This window comes from Lissotriton helveticus, chromosome 9 (genome assembly GCF_964261635.1).
Source record: "Lissotriton helveticus chromosome 9, aLisHel1.1, whole genome shotgun sequence".
Classification (NCBI taxonomy): Eukaryota; Metazoa; Chordata; class Amphibia; order Caudata; family Salamandridae; genus Lissotriton; species Lissotriton helveticus.
In genome coordinates this window covers 542175079-542199637 of record NC_136070.1, presented here as the reverse complement: position 1 = coordinate 542199637, position 24559 = coordinate 542175079, and the positions used below count along the sequence as shown (strand labels likewise).

The following is a 24559-nucleotide window of genomic DNA, read 5'->3' as shown; positions in this document are numbered from 1 at the left end:
TTGCCTACTGATCCCTTGCTAGAGTTTTAGTTTAGGGTGTGCTAGGCCCTAGGAGCTACAACAGCTGGTTCAGTAGAACTCAGAGTATTCTAAGCTAAGTTATATGTACCTTTAGTACTTATGTGATCTTTCACAAGATATTCTTAGGGCATGTGTGGTAAAACAACAGCAAGCTCAAATCCCAACCGCTGCTCACCAATGTGAGAAGTTGGCCTGATGTGCAGTGTTCACTATTCTAGTGATCACTATATATCAGTCCAAACAACCCTTATTGATGATTGGTTGTAAGTCAACCTTATAGACCAGCTATCCTAGTAGCATGGATACGAGCAGTCTAAGGCTAAGACTCTAGAGGGCGTGTTAAGCCAGCTGTTTTACCATCACATTACCCCTTGAACACCCAGTGAAAGGACACCACACAAGTGTTATGAAAATAAACAATGTATTTATTAGAATCACAACAACCCTGTACTCTTTATGAGGACAGGGTGCTAAGCACACAACAAAACTCTTATGAAAATACTTAAGTTAGCACGTTATACACAAATGCCCGAGGGGCACGAAAAACCATATACTCTAAAAGTGGAATGCGAAATTACTAGCAGGTAAGTACAGTACTAATAGGCTTTGGAATCGCTAGGACTTGACTAGGGAATCGTTAGATTACTTCTAGGAGACCTAGGGGACTCGGGTGCAGAGTGTGCACTCTCACGCGGGATGCGGGACAAAGTCTATGGAGGCTAGTAAAGGCAAAGTTAGTGTTCACGGGCGAACCCGACCTGGTAGGGAGAAAACGACAGTGGATCCTGACCCTTGGATAGTGAGGCTATGCTGGGACACCGAAGTGCCGAAGTTACCTAGCCCAGGGGCTGCAGCTGCATAGGTCTGAAAAGACGTCGGGAATCTCGTTGCCGGACCAGGAGCCTGGAAGAAGGAAGTTGCTGGCAGGCGACCAGTGAAGAAAAGTTCGGTGGATCCAAGCCTGGATCAAGGAAGAAGGAAACCTGAAAGCAGAGGGGACCAAGTTCTTGAAACACTAGCCAGTGATTAAGTGGGCACCAGGATGGCACCGGGCGAAGTCACCGCAGTCAGGTGAGTGGGCGCTGCTGGGCTCTGCAGTCTCTCGGACCAGGAGGCGTTGTCGGCGACCAGGATGGAGGTGCGAGCTGTCCCACGAAGGTTCTTGCTGTCGACGTCGCTGGACCCAGGATTGGGCAACAAGTCTTGGCAAATGCAAGGCCCACGCGGTGGACCTAAAATGGCGTCTTAGCCGGACCAGGAGGGTCCAGGGTACTTCTCCGATGGAGGGAAGCAAGGGCCAGTCTGGAGCAACCAGACCAGCAGCAGTGTTGTCGTCGGGCGTCGTTCGGAAGGCCACAAGCCAGCGGGCTAGTAGCCAAACAACGCGGTGAGCAGCAGAAAGCAGAAGGGCCCCACGCCGATCGTGGAGATGTTGGGGGGCTGCTCTTCGGTGCTGGAGCTGCTCAGGGTGGGGGCTTCTCGGACCCCAAAGCACTCACCAGGAAATTACTCGGTGGGCTTGCTGTGCAGAAGTCGTGCAGTCTTGGCGATGGCCGGTCCCTCGAGGTCTCGTCGCACCCACGGTTCTCAGCTGTGCTGTAGAGGTGGGTAGAGGTCAGAGGTGCCAGGGAAGCCGGGTCTCATCGAGCTTGGCAGTCGGATTCCGGAGGAAGGACGTGCAGCAGACCGCAGTGTTCTTAGATGGTGCCTGCGGATGCAGGGTGACTACTCCTTAGCCACAAGGGAGAATCTTGAGGAAGAAATCGTGAAGTCCTTTCGTGGAAAGTGGTATCTTGATTCCAAAGATGATCTGATTTGGAAGGGGGCCAGTCTCTACCTTTATCTTGGAAAAGGGGGCTGGCACGCGACTAAGTCCTGCCCTAGGGGTGGGACCAGGAGGGGGGTGGTTACACCCACTTCCTTGGCGGGCTTTTCCCCAGCACAGGGTCTGGAGTGTCCCTGGAACTGGTTTAAGCCAGCCTATGCACAGTGAGCACCGGGGTGCCACGTGCAGTCACCTTCCTCTGAAGCCCTGCCTACCTACAATACACAAAACCCTGTCCGGGACGGTGCTGGCACCGCCCCTGGCAGGAAACCCTTTGTCCTTATCTCCTGCTCTGGGAGGACTCCCAGCAGCAGGAGGGCAGACTTGTGTCTCGGTGGCAGCATCCATTTTGTGGATGCTAAGGCTCTGTCTGACTTTTAACCGGGTTATAGGTTACATGCATGTCGTGTCCCTCTAGAAAGGTGGAATGCTAACCCCGTCGCCAGAATTGGCGAGGGGTTAGTATTCCAATTCGTATGACACCTTACTGGACATGTTTTGATAAAGCGATACCAGAGTTGGCATATAACCGCGAGGATTATAATGCACTTAAGAGTATATGGTATGCGATATCATGGAAACGGCTAAGGGATGGATCCCGAAAGCCGCAGACAGGCTCAGCTCATGCCAGAGCACCATCTCACACGATTCCAAGCACTCTGCCTTCAGGATTGTTAAGGCCTGCCATAGGAGTGACTGATAGGAGATCTGTGTGTCCATTTTAGGGTTAGATATAGGTATCCTATATCTAAAGCAAAGGGTGAGTACACCACCTTGCCCCAGCTGTCGTGCAGCCAGTTGTGTCAGTTTAGTTAGTCAGCCCAGGGGTGGCATAATACATGCTTCAGCCCCTGGGAGACTTCTGGGTACACCTCAGCCCTGGGTACAGGGACTTGGAGAGGGCCCAGTGCCAATTCAGTACCTGAGTACAATTTGCATAGAGAGAACAGCTAGGCTGTGGGTCTGATTAGCAGGCCCACAGCCAGGGAAAGTCGTAAACCAGTGCAGCAAAAAGCAAAAATCTGGGTGATCATAGGATTGCAGACCCTACTCTCCTACACTCTGTTTGGCCAAGTCTGGGTTAAAATACTCCTCCATAAAGGTACATTGGGCAGCCATTACGGCGTATCGTAAATCTCCTAACCAACCTTCCTTTTTTCAACTACAGGTGGTTAAGGACTTCCTACAGGGGTTGAAGAAAGTTTACCCCCCTGTTAGACCTCCTTCTTCTCCTTGGGAGTTGAACCTCGTATTGTCCAAGTTGATGGGCCCTCCTTTTGAACCAATCCATAAAGCAACATTGCAACACCTTTCGTGGAAGGCGGTTTTTCTGGTAGCAATCACTTCTGCGTAAGTGAAATTCAAGTGCTATCTTCCAAAGAGCCCTATACAGTCTTCCACCATAATAGGGTGGTTATGCGAACCCACCCTTCCTTTCTACCCAAGGTTGTGTCGGAGTTCCTTGTAAATCAGACGATTTCTCTGCCCTCTTTCTTTCCCAATCCGACGACACCAGCGGAAAAGTCTCTGCATCCGCTGGACCTCAAGAGGGTTCTCAAGTTTTATTTGGGAGCCACAAAATCCATGAGAAAGTCTGACCAATTGTTTGTGAACTAAGGTACTGTTAGAACGGGCTTTCCAGCTTCTAAACGAACCATCTCAAGATGGATAGTGTCTTGTATAAGGTTATCTTACCAGTTGGCAAATAAACCTTTGTTCGCTTCTCCTAAGGCTCACTCGACTAGGGGCAAAGCGGCAACAGTAGCTTTCCTACACAATGTACCGATGACCGAGATTTGCAGAGCGGCAACTTGGAAATCAGTCCTTACATTTATCAGGCATTACTGCCTGGATTCAGACTCCAGAGCAGATACCCAAGTGGGCCAAGCTTCCTTGAGGAATTTATTTATTTATTTGTGTATTTTATAAAGCGCACAGCTGCCCCAACGGGGCGTCCCGGCGCTGATAGATCTGGGAACAGGGGGCGTAGAGAAAAGAGCATTACATGGAGAAAAGGTGGGTCTTAAGAGACTTTCGGAATGCCGGTTCTGTTTGGCAGGCACGTAGGGTAATCGGAAGCTTGTTCCAACACTGAGTGGCACAAACCTCAAACGTTTTCCCTCCAGCCCGAGTTCGTTTGAATCTGGGAGTTACGAGGAGAAGTAGGGAGTTAGAGCGCAGTGTCCTGGTATTGGCATTCGGCCGCAGAGTGCTTTTCAAATGAGCCGAACCATTACCCTTAGAAGCTCGAAAAGCCAGAGTCATGGCCTTGAATACGCATCTCTTAGCAATGGGTAACCAATGCAGTTTACGGAGATGTGGGGAAATGTGATGTCTAGCAGGAATTCTCTCGACCAGCCGGGCGGCAGCATTTTGGACAGTCTGTAGCTTATGACATAAACCTGCTGTGATACCAAGGTATAGCGCATTGGCGTAGTCAAGATGAGATGTTATCAATGCTTGGACCACAGTCTTACGGCAGTCCACCGGCAGATAGTTAATAAGCCGGTTAATAGTCTTGATATTTGCAAAGCAGGATGCTGCTACTGTTTGAACCTGGGCATTAAAACTAAGATGGTTATCCCAGCGCACTCCCAAAAAGAATCTGTTCCAGTGTTGATTTTCGGAGTCTGTGTTTGTCTAATGGCGGTTTCCTATGTCTGAATAGTTCTCTGTTTACTTGCCCGCAGGATGAGGGGATGGGCTTGCTATTCTATTCATGTGCTTACGACTATTGATGAGGATGCCCTGGAAGAGAAGGATTAGTTACTTACCTGTAATCCTAGTTCTCTTCCAGGGGTATTCTCATCAAAGTCATAAGCAACCCACCCGCCTCCCCGGGCAATTGAACATGATACATACATCTGTTTCTAAGATGGTCTGCGGTTATCCGCAAAGAACAACTGACCTAACTGTCACCCCTGAGGTATGATGGGAGCTAGGGGTTATGACTGCCTTAAAGGCACAGTGCCAGTTTTATTGTTACTGTTTATGTGGGTTAGCTTTTCAGCTTTCTACACTGATGTTTTCTCTACAATGCAACCTATGTGCTGACAATGTTTTAACTTTCCTTGAAGGATTACCTTTTCTGCTGTATAATAAAGCAGTTTTCAAAGGTTTTTTTTCTCCCTGATTTATTGGAATGTATTTATGTGCTAAGACTTCTCTTGCAGCATTGTTCAGCATGCCTAAGGAAGGCTGCATTTTACGTTTCTATATATATATTCATATATATAGAGCAGCATATATGGTTTTCACATATATGATATATGTTTCCGGCGTCCTGCGCATGGGCGGGAATATTCATGTGCTTATGACTTTGATGAGGATACCCCTGGAAGAGAACTAGGATTACAGGTAAGTAACTAATCCTTCTGGAGTGTTGCAAGCTTGAAATGAATAGAGTCATGGAGAAAACAAGAACAGTGCACTAACATTGGTTTTTTTCCCCTTTGCTTTTCTTTTCTTTCATTCCAGAGTTCCAAGTGATGACACCTGCAGGACGGATCTGGATGTGCAACCACTATTCCAGGCAACTTCCAGAGCACAAGGGATTGCCGCAGTTCCTCAACGGTAGGTCTTTCTGTAAGATGCCAGGATCAAGGGAATTCTGATTAGCCGCTCGGAGATGTCTGCAAGTGCGCAGATATCGCCGGCCAGGCAGGATGCTAGATGAGGTAAGAGGGAGGGGTTCAGACTACAGGGAGATAGTGGAGAGTTTCTTCTTGAAAGGAATAAAGCCTAGCACCCAACTGGGTTTAACTGGAATATTTATCATTGGTTCTATTGTACTGGAGGGGCACGTAGTTAATTATACTTCAATGGTTGCATATTAGAAGGGCATGTGTTTACTGTGACTCATGGTTTCCAGAAAACACTTGTTTGCAGGCACATGGATAATTGTTAACATGTGTAATAAGTGCTTGCATGTGAAACCATTATAAGCAACTGCCACGGGAAATTCTAAACCTGCACCTGACACAAACAATAATTTACTCAGGAAACAAGCCTTAAATAAACACAAGGATAATAATAAGCACGTGGAGCAGATATGGGACTGGGTACAAACATGATGATAGTCACAAACGTGGAGCATTACAATCATGAGGAAAATGTTGAAATCTGGCACATGGCAATGCTAGTTTATGCCTAGCAAAACACAGAAGCAACTGAACTCTTTAGACTCTTCATGTAAAAAGGTTTGTCTAAAAGATAGGGGGAACAACATTTAGCCTAAGCTGTGTAAAAGGAGGGTAGGACTACAAGGCTTCAGACCAACAAAATAGAGATTGACACTGAAGCTGAAATTCAAAATAACAAGTTTATTCACTCATGAGTGAGACCACGTCCATGCAACAACCTCAAGTGTTCCAGGAGGTAGTGAGTTGAATACACAGACCATAAGCCTTTTATACTGAGTTTTGCAGAGTAAGCATATTAACTCAAATAGAAGGTACAGTGTAGGAGGGTGGATATCTGACTATGGTTACCCCAGATTTGTTTGCCTTGTGTTTAGCTGGTTTTTGACTTAGTTGGCCTGGGATCCTGCTAATCAGGGTCCCAGGCTATCTGCTCTCTCTTTAAAATGGACTCCATGTACCCTAGGTGCATTACCAATTGGAACATGGATCACCTTGTGAGCCCCTGTACAGTGTACCCTAGGTACCCAGGGCATAGGTGCATCCAAGACCCAGCACGTATTGTGCCACCCCTGGCCTGGCCTTACTATTTGACACAACTGGCTGATCACTCAGCTGGGGCAAGGTGGTGTACTCACCCTTTGCTTTAGATATAGTATTCCTATATCTAACCTATATATGGACACCCAGTAACCTATAAGTCACTCCTATGGCAGGCCTTAACAATCCTGGAGGCAGAGTGCTTGGTTATGTGTGAGATGGTGCTCTAGCATGAGCTGAGCTTGTCTGCAGCTTTCGGAACCATGTCCTTTAGCTGTTCCATGATAGCGTCATACCATCTACTCTTAAGTGCATTATGAACCTCGCGGTTAAATGCTAACTCTAGTTTGACATTATCAAAACATGTCGAGTAAGGTGCCATACGAATTGGAATACTACCCCCTCACCAACTCTGGCGACTGGGGTAGCATTCCACCCTTCTAGAGGGAAACGACATGTACAGAACCTGAGCCCCGGTTAAAGTTAAACGGAGCCTCAGCATCACAAAATGGATGCTGCCACCACAGACACAAGTCTGACCTCCTGCTGCTGGGAGTCCTTCCAGCGAGGGAGGCTTGGACAAAGGGTTTCCTGCCTTGGGAGGTGCTAGCACCACCCCTGACAGGATTTTGTGTATCTGGTTAGGTAGGGCTGAATAGAATCAGACATGCCCGGGGCACACAAGGTGTCCCCGTGCATAGGCCAGTTCAAACCGGTGCTGGGGCACTCCAGCCCCAGCTCTGGCGCAAAACTGGACAAAGGAAAGGGGGTGTAACCACCCCCCTTCCTGGTCCCACCCATAGGAGGGACCTAGTAGGTAGTCCAGCCCCTAGAATCGGTTTAAAAGTAGGAGCTGAGTCCCAAGACTGCAGATTACCTTAAAATTCGACTAAAGAAGAAGATACTCTGGACCTTCGACGTTCTGCTGCTCAGAAGACTGAAGAATCTCCCTTGTGGCCAAGGAGTGGCCACCCTGTGAATACAGGCACCATCCAGCGATTAACGACTTGCTTGGCCGCCGCCGGAGCCCGAGCCCGAGCCCAGAGCCTGACAAGAACCAGACTCCCACACATCTAACAGCCCGATCCACAGTCCCTGCAAAGCTGAGACGAGTGGAGGCGACCTGAGACGTGGGGCCGGACCTCTTGAAAAGTCCACGAGAAGCTGACTGCGCAGCACCTGAGGCACCCTCACCGCTGTGCTTGGGGTCTTGAGAAGCCCCACCACCAAGCTACATTTGCACCAAGGACCTGCCCTCCAGTTCTCACGAGATCTGCATGGGGCCCTTCTGCTTTGTTCCACTCGACGCGCCTATCCGGTTACTAGTCCGTTGGCTAGTGGCCATCGTGGCGACCAAATGACAACTTTCCTCCACTGGTCTGGTTGCTCCAGACTGGCCCTTACTGCTCCCAAAAGCTGTAACCCCTCTGACCTTGCTGGTTAGAGTGAGAAGCCTTCTTTGTTTCCTGCATGGCTTGCATTAGCCAAGGCCTGTTTGCTCCGATCAAGGAGCCGACTCCACCATCAACTAGAGCCTACGTGGGACAGCTCGTGAGTGACTCTTGGTTGTCGTCATCATCGCCTAGTCCACGCTGCTGAAGAGACAAGATTCACGACATCACCTGTTGGCACCCGACAACGCCTGGTTCCTTCCTGGTTCCACGCCGGTCACTGGCTAGTGACTGTGAACATTGTCCCCTTTGCTTTCAGGTCTTCATCACTTCAGATCCACCCTTGGATCCACCTGAACTCTTCACATCAGGTCGCCTGCAGCATCAACACTCCAAGGCTCCATCTGAACTCCTGCAGAATCCCGACGCACTTTGGCACCACTGCACCCACTTCCTGTGGGTGAGGTAACGCTGCCACTCCGGTGCCCCTGAGTAGTTTAATACTCCTAGTGTCCAGATCCCAAAGGGTTAAGATCTAGACTGACCGGAAGACTTCCTACCGTCACCTTTTTAACTTTTACACATCCGTTGACTTCAATGTAAATTGCTTCTAACTTTGCGCACTGCAAACCAGATCCCGTGGGCCTCCTAGTTCCTAATTTGCGTTAGTACAGCATAGCCCCAGCGATTCCCAAGGCCCTAGGCCTTACTTCCTTTCGACTCGTGGTACTTATACCACTTCTTTAGTATATGCTTTTAGGGGCCGCCAGGGCCTAACCATATTTGTGCAACTTTTGTATACTTATCAATTGAATTGTTTTAACGTGTTTGCTCTTGTGTTCATAAAGAGTACAGGGGACTATTTGTAGTAATAAATACATATATATTTTGAATATATATCCTGTGTGGTGTCTTTTCACTTGGTGTTCAAGGGGTTACATATGGTAATACAGCTGGCTTCACGTGCCAAAAGAGTTTAGCCTAAGACTGCTTTGTCCACTTTACCATTAGGATAGCTGGTCTATAAGGTTGACTTACAACCAATCACCATAAGGGTTGTTTGGACTGATACAAGGTGGTCACTAGAACTAGTGAACATCATATATCAGGCCAACTTCTCACATACAGGCCTACACAGAAATAGTTACTGACAAACATGGGCAGATGGATATCACTTAGACAGTAGAGTGGGAGGGGAAACAGAACTGCTTATATCAGTAGGAAATGATAGAAAGTTACATTCTCAGACAGGTGCATTCTACATCTACAGGCCGTTCTGAACTCATACATTGCTCTGGCTCAGCACTGAAGGAGTTAACTAAAGCTGATGACACACCCAGAATTGAAAGGCAAGCAGCAGTGAAGACAGAAGAATTACATAACTGACAAAATGAATGCCACAAACAAGATGGCTTCAGCTCATGCTAACACCAATTATTTTTGATTGGGCCCTAGATAAGTTTACCATATTTGGAATTTCCTCACTGGAAATCTCTGGTGATGTCGGAGCTAGGTCCTGAGCATTTATCAGATTCCCTGGGTCCATATCGCCTGGGCAAAAGTATTTAAGTGGCTTGGCTTTATGTCGGATGTCTGACTAGGAAAGCTTGTCTGCAGAGACAATGCTGGACCCATCTGACTCCCAATACAGCACTCGAGCAAAGAATGTATAACGTCAAAACAGACACTGTCCCAGAAGTGAACGGAGTCTGGATAAAACAACAAAAGAGGCAATGACTGAACCTCTGGATGTTTGTCTGACTCACTGCTATGCACGGGACACCCAACAATCTCCCTTTTTGGGAATGCTCATTCTATGGTGCTAGAATGATCAGCTTCACCGCTCTTTCCTCTTTTTTTTGTTCATGGAAATGTCTCTTCTGCTCTCAATAGTGTCGTTATTCAGTTCAGGAATTAATGCACAAGTTCGGGAGTGTTGCGAGCTTGAAATGAACAGAGTCACGGAGAAAACAAGAACAGAGTACTTACATTGGTTTTTTTCCTTTGCTTTTCTTTTCTTTCATTCCAGAGTTCCAAGTGATGACACCTGCAGGAAGGACCTGGATGTGCAACCACTATTCCAGGCGACTTCCAGAGCACAAGGGATTGCCGCCATTCCTCAAAGGTAGGTCTTTCTGTGAGATGCCAGGATCAAGGGAATTCTGATTAGGCGCTTGGAGATGTCTGCAAGTGCGGTAGATATCGCTGGCCAGGCAGGATGCTAGATGAGGTAAGAGGGAGGGGTTTCGTCTCCAGGGAGAAAGTGGAGAGTTTCTACTTGAAAGGAATAAAGCCAAGCGCCCAACTGGGGTTTAACTGGAATATTTATCATCAGTTCTATTGTACTGGAGGGGCACGTAGTTAATTATACTTCTCCAGTATTGGGGTGTCTTTCATAGATTCACATGCCTGAATCATTCCCCGTCGTCGGAGTGGGAGTCACATGGTACATAAAAAGGCAATAATATGCACATTATAACCAAAAACCTTGGTAATAACTAACCAGGAAGTTAAGTAGCCCTAAGCTACAAGAGCAAAAACGTCCACACTCATGACTATCCTAGTCATTTTGTATAGACCAAACTGCAGCCAATCAGGCGCCAGCACCCACCATAATGTTCTCCCCAGAGGCTCAGGCTCTCAGATTTTCTACTGCACGTTGTGTGAAGGGAGTCTCCCTGAGCTCTGCTTAGTACTTCACAACTTTGGTTGGTTTTTACCTACTTTAAAGATGTCATCTTCTAAATCTCTCTTCAGGTCTTGTGGGAAGCTTAGCCTTTTTAAGGAAGATCCCCACAAGAAATGTTTTTATTGCCTGTTTCCAGACCATGAGGTAAAGGATTGTAAGATCTGCAGGACCTTTCCTCAGAAGACCCTCAGGGACAGGGAATGTTGTTTTCTCCTATGGCTGCAGAAAATCAAGGACCAGGACAACCCCCTATCTGAGGTAGGAAGTGTGGCCTCAAGGTCAACTAAGTCCTCTAGAAAGAAGAAGGCTGAGGAAGAGGTATCTCCTCCTGGGGCTAAGGTGTCAAGAAAAGCTCAATCCACCAAGGATGCTAGCTTGCCTTCCTCCACCTCAAAGAAGGCTTCTCCACCTTCAAAACCTGGACCTAGTACATCCCAGAGAAAGTCTGAAAAGTCTTTGTCATCAAAAAGACTGTCACAGAAAGTTTTACCTCAGAAAATGACTTCGTCGATGACGCTGTCGTCAACGGCTCCTCCGTCGACAATCATCATCATTGACGCTTCTTCAACGTTGGCGGTCACCTTTACATCGCCGAGTCCTAATGATAATGTCTTCGGCCTCTTCCCCGTCGACTCTGGTCTCAGTTTCAGTTCGACCCATCTCGTCGACCAAGGTAATGCCATCGATCGTCGACGCTCCATCATCCACGAAGGGTAATAAGGTCCTGTCGATCAGCGCATCGTTGACGAAAAGCACATCGATGGCGCCTACTCCGCCGATGAAAACCACCCCGTCGACGGATTCCTTGTCGACGAAGGTCTCCTTGCCGTCGATGACTTAACCGTCGACGAGAATTGCATCGTCGTCGACGGCCACACCATCAACGAAGACTGCCTCGTCGTCAAAAACATCATTGACGAAGATTGCCTCGTTGTTGAAAACATCGTCGACGATGATTGCCCCGTCGACGAAATTCACTGTCTCGTCAGCGGCCACTGTCCATACACCATCTCCTTCGACTGCACCGTCGATGGTTCTACCGTGGACGCCTCTTCTTTCATCTTGTAAGGAATTATAAGTTTGGTCTGCTTCACCGTCTGCAGTCTCCTTTGCCTCGCTGTCTACGGCAGTTTCTTTATTGAAGACTGGGTTCTTCACTAGCGGCTCTCTCCTCGCTGAAGTTGCCTGAACAGCTGTTGGACTCTGAAGAGGATGTAGAACAATCAGATGTGGATGAGAGGTTCCGCGCAACTAGGAGTCCATCTGAGCTGCTTATAAAATATCAGGAAAAGAGCAGTTCCCTGAGCCTACAGGTCAGGCTCCTGCCACGGTGCATACGGCACAGATGCCGTTAGCTCTCCTCAACAACTTGCTGTATATGTTGGGCGACTACTATCGCCGGTTCCCTCCATCTGAATAGGCAGAGTCGCTTCCTTCGAACACCCATGCCTCAAGCCTCTGTAGCAGCATTTAGATCTCCAAGACAATCTTGTCCAATACCAGCACCCGAAATACGAGCTACAATTCCACCTTCTCCGGCGCCATCCCACCATACTCAGGAGGCTGTCACCACTGAGGAAGACAGGGAGGAAGGAGAAGTTGATGATCAGTTGGTACTGTCGGAGTGGGATGACTATCAAACACAAACCCCATCACTGCCTGCTCCACCTGCCTCGGACTCTCCACCTGTAGATATTGGAGGATTCCATCTCATAATGGAAAGAGCAACAAAGGGATTCCTAATTTCCATGGAAACGAAACAGGATGACTGTTTCCTGTATGATTTTAAAGATCAACCGCAGAGGCAAGTGAAAGCAATTCCAATAATAAACTTCCATCTGGAAAGAGGGACTAAAAATCATGTCAACACCAAATTCTCTCCCTGCAGTCTTGCCCCGCGTAGACAAGAAGTATAAGGCACCTCTCACCTCGCCTGCATGCCTTATAGGGCATTCAAAGACGGATTCAGTCATCACCCAAGCGGCTCAGAGACGGGCCAGAAAACCCTCTTCACAGGTAACCGCTCCACCGGACAGGGATGGCAGACGTCTGGAATCCATTGGCAAAAAAGTCTCAACTATAGCTGCAACTACTGTTCGTGCTGCAAACTCCCTAGCAATACTAGGGAGATACGATAGACAAATGTGGTCGGATATCTCACCATATGTTGAAAAGCTTCCAGAGCCTGAAAGATCAGAAGCCAGAAAAATATTACATGCAGGGGAGTGTACTTCTTCAGAAATGATCGATGCTGCAGTAGATGTGGCATCTACAGGCTTCGGGCAGTTGGCGGGGGCAGCAGTGCTGAGAAGGCAGGGTTGGCTGAAGTCAACATCCTTTCGCCAGGAGGTCCAGGCTAAGATGATCGATATGCCATATGATGGAGAGTAAGTATGGGCGAATTTTGCGAATTCGCGCAAAAGCATACTCGAGGTTCTCAAAATACGCGAACTTTCGTGAGATTGCATTTTTTTTATGTTTGCGAGATCGCGGGATTTTTTTCACCGCGGCTCCCGCGAAGTTACCCATGCGGTCGTATATGGGCGCGGCCATCTTGTTTTGCACTGTTCGCGTTGCTTATTTCCGTTTCCGGTCGCTAGTTGCATGCTCGCGTTGCGCATTTCCTGTTCCTTGTCGCAGTTGCGTGTTCGCGTCCGTTTTTGCGTGCTCGCGAGGAAAATATCGCGCAAACTTACCCACGCGGTTGCAATGGGTGCGGTCATCTTGTTTTTCTTTCATTGCTAAGGTTCTGGGCATGCCTTTTCTATCCTGGCTCAATCTCTTTAATCCTTTGTTTGTTTGAACTTTTTTCAAATCTTTTTTACTCATTATCTATCTCTCTATTTTTGCACATCTATATTTTGTGGTTTTTTCTACTTTTCGTTACTTTAATAACTACTTTTTTTTAACGCTCTCTTTTCTTTTATTTACTTTTTCCCTATTCTTTTCTTTAACCCAGGACCATGGCAAACGGAGCCGGCAAGTCCAAGGGGAAGAGTCCTGCACCCGCAGCCGTCTCCCTTGCTGGCGTTTAAGGGGGGCATCCGTAAGTCCCAGGGAGATCTTCAGCGCGGTGGAGGTGGCCGCACTTGTCTTCTTTGTGCAGCGCCACCTCCCCAAGACCATCGCAGCAGGCGGTAGGCCCGGTACCGGGTACGGCCCACCGGAGCGTCGCCAGCTATGGGGTAAGGTGTGCCGGGCCATGTATCGGGAGTCAGGGGTCCGGCGCACCTACAACCAGGTGACGCACCGGTAGTCCGACATACTGGACCGGGAACAAGACCTGCTCGACCTGCTTGGCGTCGAGATCCCTGGGCTTGGTGAGTACTAGTAGCTTTTTTAATAAATACTTTGTTTTCTTCTGCTCTGTGTTATATTTCAAATATATGTTTTTTCCGTAGAGCAAGAATGCTGCCGATTACATTGCAGGTAAATTATGTTTCAAAAGCTTCTGTGCTTGCAGGTGCTTGCCTGCTCAGTGGCGGTGCTACTATGCTTACTTGTTTTAAATTTTGTTCTCATTTGGCCTGAGTGATTATGTATCAGTGTACTTTACAGAACTGCGTAATGCTAGAGACTAGAGACTCAAGTCCAGTCCTTCCTTTCTACTCCTGCCACTAAGAAGAGATAGTGGTGGTGGATTGATAGGTTGAGTATATTATGACTTGTTATTTAGTAGGAGATTTTTTAGTGGTCTGCAATCATGACGGACTGTGCCTGTCACTTCGCGTACTGCTGAGTGCTGCCAGTCCTAGTAGAACCTTTTTGTAGTTGGTTTAGTGAGTTACATAACTTTCCAAGTAGACGGTCCGCGAATCCGGCAGTACAATATCCTAGTAGACCACATCAGATAGGTCAATAAATTTAGTGCAATTGTTGTTTATTTCCCCGAAATAATTTGTTATTGTTTTTTTGAAATATTTGATTTCGTTGACAACAATCATCCATGTTTGTGTCTTTCTTTCATGTACATCAGCACCTCCCAGGGGCAAGAGGACAGAGGTGACGGCGCCGGCGGAGCAGGAAGGCCAGGATCGGTCCACCGAAGGCTCTTCTGCTGGCCCCAGTAAGTTTTCCTGTTAATATTAATAATTATACTTCCCTAACTTTTACAGCACCTATTTATTCCAAACGTTCATCATAATTCTATTTTTTCCTAAATCGTCTTTGATCTTCTTGTAGACTGTTTCTAAATTCTTATCCTGCCTCTTCTATGACTCTCTGTGCTTCTACTATTTATTATTATTAGTCTGTCTGTGTAGCTAGCTAAGCTTGCACAGTTGGCAAAAGGTGTTAAACAAAACTCCTATTCAACAATAGCTCTAGGCACTGAGTGCACTCCTCTGGGTTGTCCATAATGTCTATTGAAGTCTTCTTAATGTTTATGCTTTGACAATTCCCAACAATAAAATGTCAATGGCCACCGAGAATAAGATACTAGTTTACTTTTTGATTGGATAGGAGAACATACTACTACTGTTGTAGGGACTATTCTGTACATACAGAACTATGGACAAGAAATAGGGCATTGGTGATAATAGGTGCAGTTAAACTTTCCACATACCTCAGTCAGAACAGAAGTTGAACCCCCAATCTCCCTACTGACTAGCTAGTGTGTCAGAGTCACTATTTAGTTCCCGAATGCAGCGATGATCCCCAATGATTATACAACCCAGAACATAAGACTGCGGAGTCAGAGTCCCGACCTCTCAGAGTCACGGAATCATTCTTGCAAATTGCAAACCCTTTCGCTCACTCACTCATGACCAAAAAACCACAGAGTCTATGTAAGTTTTAAAGCTTTATTAAAAGTAAAACAACTAGCTCTGTGTGTACTCTGTATATTAATTTTCAATTGTGCATTATATAAAAACATTTATTAAAATCCACTTCATAGAAGAGAAACGGTGAACTCATGAAAACTGAACAGTGGCTGATTTACACATTGATTGTGGGAGACCCCTCACCTGGTTGGAACTTAAAGTACTGGTGGTGATGATGATGAGTAACATATTGCTCTTGTTCGTAGAAGGGAATCTTGTGCCTGTTATGAGAAAAAAGGTGCGCGTTAAAAAGCAAGCATTCATCAGTTGTGCCACAAAGTGTAGCATGTTATGGCTAAGCATAAATAAAAAACACCCTTCCCTTCCGAAAGGAGAATTTTTAGTTTAGACTAGAGTCACACATAATTAAATTTCTTTATGTAGTAAAATGTTTTTCATTCCTAGACAAAATAGGGAGTGGTGTATATGGCATCTAAAAATATGAAATGTTTTTTCTAGTTGGAACACAATCAGCACAGGCAAACACCAGTGCCGGGGCTAGCGCGGAGGTGGTCGCTCCAGGGGCGGATGCGGTGTCACCAGTGGCCGCAGGAACTGCTGTGGGATGCCTCGGTAGTGGCGGGCAGTGGTAAGCTATTATATTCCTTACTTATTGAGATTGCAGAGTAGGCTCGCTGCAGGGGTGTATGTTGTACAGTACAAGTACACTTTACTGTTAAGAAGACTTACAAATTTAGAACTAAGTTTTTGTCAATCAGGTAGAAGACAGTCACCCTTGACTTCGCATTAGCAATAGCATTAGCGGCGGGAGTTGACAAGTAACCAATGGCCTCCTCTAAATTTGACTTCAACTCAGCTGTGAAAGTTTTATCGAGAAGCCAAGTCAGATCAGAGATGAACTTGATGGATGGGATGACTGAAAAGGGAAAGAAGGATGTAAGGAAGGAGGAAGGACGAGCGAGTTAAATTAATGACTGGCAAAGAATGATACGTGTTTTTGAATGCAGGCAGAGGTGGCTGGTAGGAATCTGATGCATGGCCGGTTGAAGCAAGGATGGGTGGAAGGAGAAAGAAAAAAGGACTGCCTGGGTGGGTGAAACTGAAACTGTATGCGTGCGCAATATATCCTTTGGGTCAAATTCAAATGCAAGTCAAGCACGGATGCATGGGTGGTGGTTTACAAAATAAACAAAAAGGGTGTTGGTCTGTGAGAAAAAGTAAGGTTTGTCCAGTTGAGACATTAAGAAGAATGATTGACATTTACTTTGAATGGATGGATGCCTGGATGGTATCTTCCCCATAGATAGCATTGGTGTATGTAGAGTAGACAGAGTAGACGGTCACTGGATGAAGAGTGTTAGTTTGAAGAGCATGTAACACCGCACGTCTGTGCCACAGTAGCAAAGCCGAGGAAAGTAGAAGTAGTAATTTTTCTGAATACTCCCTTGACTAACAGTAGTTTGCAAGCACAGCATATATTGTGTATAGGGCTCCCGGTTTTATGGTATTTATTGTTTTGCCATTTCCGTCTGTATTTATCCATATTTATTTTTCGGGCATTTTTTCTGTATTTATCCACTTTTATTTTTGCCACAAGCAAAAGACGACGCTACAGCTAGTATTTTTCCACATTTATTTAAATTGACAATGCACACATGCGCTCAGTTGTTATTGATCAACACTATACATTCGTTTGAAAACTTTGCCATTTGCAAAATGTCCCAAATATGCTTAAATGTGCTATCACAAGCCATTTGTCTCAGAGCCTTGCAGTTTCTGTCATCGGCAGAATGCCACATCCTTTCCCCCACTGAACACCATACTGCCCCCTGAGAGAAACTCACACTGCCTTCAGCTGCAACCCAATTGTGCCCACCACCGTTAAAGCTGTCCCTGGCCATTACTATGAGGATTGATGTTTTGTGTGTGCATAGGAGAACAAGCATTTGCAATGCAATAGGTCTCGTATTTACGCTAGTTTAAGCTATTGGCATTGTAAATAAGCTTTGTCCCCTATGGACATCAGCACAGCCAGCACCTGCCACTCAGCAGGTTGTGCGGGCAATGTGGTACCAGTCATTATTATACTGCAGTCTTGCCTCGTTCCTTCCTCTCCCTGGGCGGAATTCTTACAGTGGATATCCGGTTTGTTGGTGACAGCGCGCATTGTGCTGAAATGACGCCCTGAAAAAATAATTTGTAATTATTTAATGCACATGCACTCTGTGTTGTTTAATGAAACATTTAATTTTGCTTCATGCAGCCTGCCTTTTGGAATGCAACAAACATTTTAAGATATTATTAAAGCGTTAAAAACATGGTCCATGTTTTAAACACTTTCATAATATCTTAAAATGTTTGTTGCATTCCAACAGGCAGGCTGCATGAAGCAAAATTAAATGTTTGATTAAACAACACAGAGTGCATGTGCATTAAATAATTACCAATTATTTTTCCACTATACTGCTTCCATTTTGTAAGTATATAACCAATGGACATTGTAACAGGTACCTTCCGGGCCCTGTAGTCATGTCATTAACTTTTCAGGCCAAAACACTCATTGATTTCTGAATAATTAGTGTAAAAGCGTTAAGGTAACCATGTTGTTCCTGCTCACATTTCATATGCTTTACTTAATCTTGCACTTCTTATGAATGTTTGCTTTTTCCAGGATGTTGTTACTTTTTTTTCAGACAGCGTATTACTCTTGTGTAGTGCATAATTTGAATTGAGTCACATCCAGGAGTTTATAGCGGGGCACAATTGGGTTGTAGCTGAAGGCACTGCAATTTTCTGTCAGTGGGTAGTATGGTGTTTAGTGGGGAGAGGATATGGCACTATGGCCAGAGCGGCTGAATATGGAACTGGGGAACCAGGCTCAGCCGTCATGACTAGTCCACCAGACCACTCTCCTGAGGGAGCACATTCCCATGCTAGACCTTAGAAGGCCACGTCAGACCTTAGAAGCCCTGGTGTCTTAGCATCAACAGGTTGGCCCTAGCAGTGGCAAGTGTGAGTTAACCTTGAAGGCCTGTCCACCACAATCCATACTGACGTTCACCTCCAGTCTTGCGGGTAGGCCTACGAAGCAGCATACCCTAGAGCAACAGCGACTCTGTGAATGAGGTCTCAGGACTCTTGAGGCCAGTGTTCCTCACCCATTGGTACCTCCATTGGTTTTAGCAGTGGTAGTGCATCTCACCACGGATCGGCAATGCAGGATTTGCACGTGCACCAAACTAAGTTCGCAAACGTTACAGTCTCTCGGCTTCATGCACAAGCACTTTTAACATGTGCTGCCTCCTTTGTGGCCAATGGAATTATGCAGCAATGGAGGACAACATTATGTTGCAGTGTTAACTAAATTATACAGCAAACAAAGACTGTATCGTAATGCTCTACGTTTTCTGATACTTTATTATTTTGACATCTTTACACATATTAACAGTCTCTATAAAGATTTTGCCTCATCGGTACCAGTGTAACATACAAATGAAGCAGTGAGAAAGGTGACCAGTCAACCTTTGCAAAGGGCCCTCCCCTTTGCAGCAACACAGTTTGTGAATGTATTTTAATTTCGATAACTCATATTAAACCTTAAACATGTGTATCCGTTGGTTGAATTAAATAATGTAATAAGCTGGAACTGGTCACTGAAATCCCAAACAAATACTAAAAACTGGGATGTTTTGCTCTTTCTGGCCACACATCTGACTCCACTCACTGACCCATTCCTCTGGAAATTCCAGCCGTCTGATCCTACTCCCACAGTATCCCTACTTTTTTGTACCCCACTTCGACCACTGGAAACAACATACTGGGATCCTCCCTCCAAAAAGATAGCAATACTTCTCTCTGACGATTGCCAAAAAGCATGAAATGTGTACATGAAAACTTCCAGAACATGAATTCAAATTATAATTGCTAACTAGCTCGAGGCTTTTCTAATGGCTATATCCGGCGGGCCCACTTGGCCGGTAGAATACCGAGGACATTAAACACTACAAATACCAGAATTCTTGGGGAAGGAAGATCAGACCAAATAAAAGACAAGAAGCGATATGTTGGGGAGGGAGCAATGAGATTGTGCAAGAATTTATAAAATTATATTTAGAGTCGAGTGTCTCGCAGTTTGTTCAATAAGCCTCTCTGAATATCAGTGAGGGGATGTGGTATAACAGCCAAAACTGCCTACTTTGGAACTTTAGAATGAGGTTCGAAGCTCAACGCCGGCTCAACATCTTTAGATTCTGGGCAAGTCAATTAATCTCCCAGTGCCTACAAAAAATGAATAACTGTCATGCGTAATGTGATTGTCGTCAGGTAAAGCGCTCCAAAATCTGCGGATTCTAGTAACTTTCAAGCACTAGAATTGCACGAGAGACTGTGAGTGACACTAGTGTGTGTGCAAAGGAGGTCTTGCTGTGTAGCGCCTAAACAGAACCGTCTTCTAAGAGGAGTCACTGAGCTCCAGACAAATAGAATTCTCACATCCCTACCCCCAATGAAAATCAGGGGAGTAGAGCGGGTTTGGCCCTCTTCAATCCATCAGCATAAAGCTTTGCAATTGAGTTCTCTGCATTCTCGGTGTGAGTCGTTCTTTTTGCCAGATGCTTTGTTTTTTACTAACTTGCTGGGAGGGGTTTGCCTCTTCTCCCGTCGTTCATCTCTGCGACAAAGGTGGCCAAGCACCCTGCCGCATCTTTGTAAATGATCTTTCAAAGACCTGTGAAGTGCTCGGGTGCAGCTGGCAGCTCCCTGTCTGCCCGGGAAGGTGTCTCAGCCCGGGCTGACACCTCTTAACTCTCTAAGGAGGAGGAGACACCAGATTGCAGCAGAACAAAATGTACTAGTATTTTCCAGTTTTTTACATATAAATACAGATAAAGGAAAACTTTTTTTCCGTCTGTATTTATATGTAAAAATCCGTAAAAATGGAAAACCTGGAGCCCTAATTGTGTATCTGTTGTATAGTTCACATTATCAAGTCAAGTCACAAGTGCCTTCCTCCGGCGTCTACAGGGACCACTCACTACCTATGTTAATTATTTTTTTCAACTCTGTCATTCATGTGTGGCCTATTGGTGTTCACTCAATCAATTAAATCAAAGCACCTAAAGTCATCCCTTATATAAGCAAATATCATGTGAAGGGATCGATGATCATATTATCTTTTTCCTTTTCCTTTTGTAGTAGTCAGGGGCAGGGTGAAAGTTAAATTAATTGAGCAGTAGCCCTTGTTGTAACAGGGTATGGCCAGTGCCACCCGTAATAGAAAAGTAAGAGCTTCCCCACCTGCATGTACTGGTAACAGTAACACAAGTCTGTGTCATCATGGCTTGCTTTCTTGGATTCAAGCTGACTGCGCTGGCATTATGCCGGCTTCCACAAGTTTGCGTACTAATTTTGCTAAACAAGCGAGAAGAAGAAGACTGGTGAACTGTCTGAGTCTAATGTAGTGAGCCCATAGTGCTAGTAGAATTCCTGAAACTCCCACTAATGTTAGAGCAGAGGCCGACGAAGTGGGAGGTTAGATAGATACATGCCTCAAATGTTATGTACTGTGCTTGCAAGTTGCTAGTGCTACTGTGACACAACTTTCTGTTGAATTATTTTGTGTTAATCTTAAAGAGTATTGGTTACAGTATTTTTTTCTTTCTTCGTATAGATACTCCTTCTAAACCATTGAGGAAGGAATTGGCTATCCGGGGCAGGCGCCGAAGCTGGAGGCAATTGTCGCCAAATATCGGCGGCTGGTGGCTCAGGAGGAGGAGGAGTCGTCTCAGTCAACAACAACAGCTGCATCCTCCACTGCCGTGGTCCGGCAGCCACCCGCCACCGCCGAGCAGCTCAACCAACAGCTGCCCTCCACAGTACCTGCAAGGCGCGTGTGCACCGCCTAACCCTGTGAGTGGCCTACCTTGAGCAGGAGGTGGAGAGGCAGAAAGTTCTGCTCAAGGCCCTCCGGACAGAGCTGCAGGACCACCTGGCCACAGGACACCGCAGGCCAAAGTAGAGACTGCCCCTTGCCCCTTTTCTAAAGACTTTGGGGGGGGCAATTGGGCGTTGGGGTTTTTGAACTTTTGGGGACATTTATTTCATGGACATTGGATGGGGTTAGGGAGGGGGGTGGGTCGGATCTTGTGGGATAGTTTATTTTTGTTAGTGTCGAAATAATTATTTATTTTCCACTTAAACATAGCATAGGCATTTTTCCTGCTTTGTGGGGAGGCAGAGAGGGGTTAACTGTACGTTTGTTTTCCGGAAACTTAATTGGATGGTTGATTCAAATTGTCTAAGTAATCGCCCAATTTTGTACAAAAGTGCCACTGACAGAGTTAGTGATTTCAATTGTCCTACTACTTTACTAGTACTACCGTCAGTCTCCCCTCTCTTCCTACTCCAATTATTCTTCCTCCCCCAAAATGCTTATCTTACCTGTGAGTCGTGTTTGAGAATCGAGCTAGGCACAGGGCTGGCTGCATGGCAAATGGCGATTAAGGTTGGCTATGGAATCCTGGACGGATGAAATGGCATCTTTGTGGTGGTAGTAGTAGTGGTACACACTGGCAGTAGCAGCATATGATAAAAAAGGAAATGAGACATTGAGTTGCCTGAGAGGAGCATTAGAACAGTCCGATAGTACAGTACACAAGAACAGTGCCATAAATTGTAGCCTAAGCAATGCTAAAGTATTCAATCAAAACGGTTAACTACTAGTTGCGTGGATTATGGCTACTACAAGAACTAGTGCTGAAGGACACAGCAGTGTAAGCTTTAGTCACGTGTAGGAGGATGTTGTTGATGATGAATCCACTCGATGGCGGACATGAAATTCTGAATTGATTTGCAAATACTCATGGGTGTGTGTCAAGCAGAATAAGAATATATCCTCTGATTCCTTGACCTGCCTTGAAATTGATTTTCTGTTGCTTTTGACCTTATCCTCCCCAGCAAGCGTGTGGAATTATTGGTGTAATTTAGTCACACCACAATGAAAACCACACAGCCCGGGGGAAGAGAATTAGGAGTTTGAAAAATGGATGGGAATGGGGGTTATTGGAAAAGTTTTTTGGAGAGAAAAAAAAAAGCACAGCTTGGACAAACAACAAATGAAGAAAAACAAATCTTTGGATACGAAGATATCCATAAATCTTTTAAGGGACATAAAGGAAGTGCATGCATGAAGTTGTTTGCTAAATAAATGATTAGGTTACTGAAAAGTAGTACTTACTACAACTTACTGAGGAGTACTAAACAATTAAAACGTACAGGGCTGCAGTAATTATGTAATTTCACTTGCCTATCTGCCTTCAGAGAGAATAAAAACTTAGTAGTACAACATAACATTAGTTTTAAAAATAGCAAAGAAACTTATCAAATAGCTGTAGAGATGAATTTGAAGCAGAGAGCAAACGCACAGTCGCACTCATAGAAGTTCACAACAATAACATTATTTAAAAGATAAGGACAAGTGAAGTGGATACTGTAACTGTATGTTGTAGTTGTCCTGCTCAAATTGGGAAGTTGCATGCATCCAGCCATTCCTCTTATTTGCGGTACACCTCCATTCCATCGGGCGCTCCGTCGATCAATCTTGGTGACCACACTAGTGTCCACTGTCTGCCTGGCGGATGCGGAATTGCTGATTGCTATGGTAAGCCTGACTTAATGTTTTTCCCATCGCACAGGGTAAGAGCCGGCCTGTAATTGCCGATGGAAAAACAGAAAGGGATATTAAAACACCCCGGGGGAAAAATATAAGGTACGGTGTGTAGTGCAAAAATAGCACTTTCAGAGGCGACAGTTCTACATACATGCATCATTTCTAAAGTGCCTACTCTGAGTCTCTGTTTCCAGGATAATAATTAGCACACAGCAGGCCAGGGCCATGCAGACGGTCAAGGCAGGCACCACTGAGTGAACCAACCTCCATGTAGCATACCTCTTTGACACAGACAGACAAAGCAGATCAAGTTTTATACAGCAAGCCACATAGCCGCAATTTTACATGAACCGCTGTCTGGCCTCTGGCATAACACTACACTGGCTCGATCACTCCATACCACAAGTAGACAGACATGTAGTTCTGCTGTGGTTGTTGTTGACTTGTTTACCCGTTTGCCACACACGAAATGGCCATAGTTCTTCCGTAAATCGACGATGATGATCCATCCATCCCAGTGAGTGACTGTGAAGATATTATGTAACTTTGGTCATCATGACTCATCATCATCATGGTGTTGGCAAACTCAATGTTGTTCATGCAGTCACAGTCTACACACAGTGAGTCCAAGGACATTTTCAATATTAAAAAATTCAACGTAGTGGCCCCTGCAGTAGAAGTACAATTTGTATTAAACAAGGTAAACAGAGTAGACTTGAGTTACATTTAGTGTGTAAAAGATTAAATAATAACAGAACACATAGGATTCATTTCATCCACAACAAACAAACAGCAATTGCTTTCATCAGAGCCAGGCAGCCAGTGTTGTCCACTGCATGCGATCTCATCATTCATTACCTGTTCCACTTTTTGTCAGCATCTTATTCTTAAGTGAAAGGCCACAGGGCAGCCTCTCGTGTCAATTTCAGAAGTAACAGTCAGCATAGTCAGTCATTCCTGTCCCACTTCTTTTGAGGGGACTCGTCTACGAAGCGACAGTTTCTTGATTCTGCGTAATCCGCCCATTTGCCTTGAGGGAAATGGATAGGGGGAGTCTGGAGGAGGAGGATAGAGGAGCATGACTGAGTTGTGAACTTGTGAACTTCAGGAATGCAGACAGCGGCACCTTCAATATGGAAATAAGACTAAGATAGTGCTGCTGATGGATTTGTTGTGATTACAGTTTTGTTGTGCTAAAAGTTGCAAAACAAGGAAAGACACACAGAAATAAAAGTGAATAAGGACGGGAAAAAAAGTAAGTATTTCATGCCTAGGTGTCAGGGAAGTAAAGCTCGTCCTCAAACTCAGTGAATTGAACCGGGAGTAGGTCAGCTAACAGAGAAGAACTTCTGTCACCTAAGTCGGTGTCCTCTTCTTCCTGTAATCTGGTGGTATGAAGTGCTGATTCATCTTGATCATTGTTAACCTCTCCACATTGTTGGGCGAGAGGCGGGTCCTTTTTGAAGTTACAATGGCACCAGCAGCACTGAAAACACGTTCAGAA

At 45.7% G+C, this 24559-nt stretch overlaps 1 protein-coding gene across 12 annotated transcripts in view; it reads left to right on the top strand.

Moving 5' to 3' along the window:
• The window catches only part of LOC144781519 (uncharacterized), a 2047367-nt gene that overhangs the window by 528713 nt on the left and 1494095 nt on the right, over positions 1-24559 (top strand). For all 12 annotated transcript variants that reach the window (XR_013601003.1, XR_013601004.1, XM_078660419.1 and 9 more), the window contains 2 exons: positions 5324-5419; positions 9946-10041. Coding sequence is in view for 10 of the 12 variants with exons in the window: in XM_078660419.1 (XP_078516545.1) it covers positions 5324-5419; positions 9946-10041 (192 nt within the window). In the remaining 2 variants the exon portion in view is untranslated. The remainder of the gene's footprint in view (positions 1-5323; positions 5420-9945; positions 10042-24559) is intronic.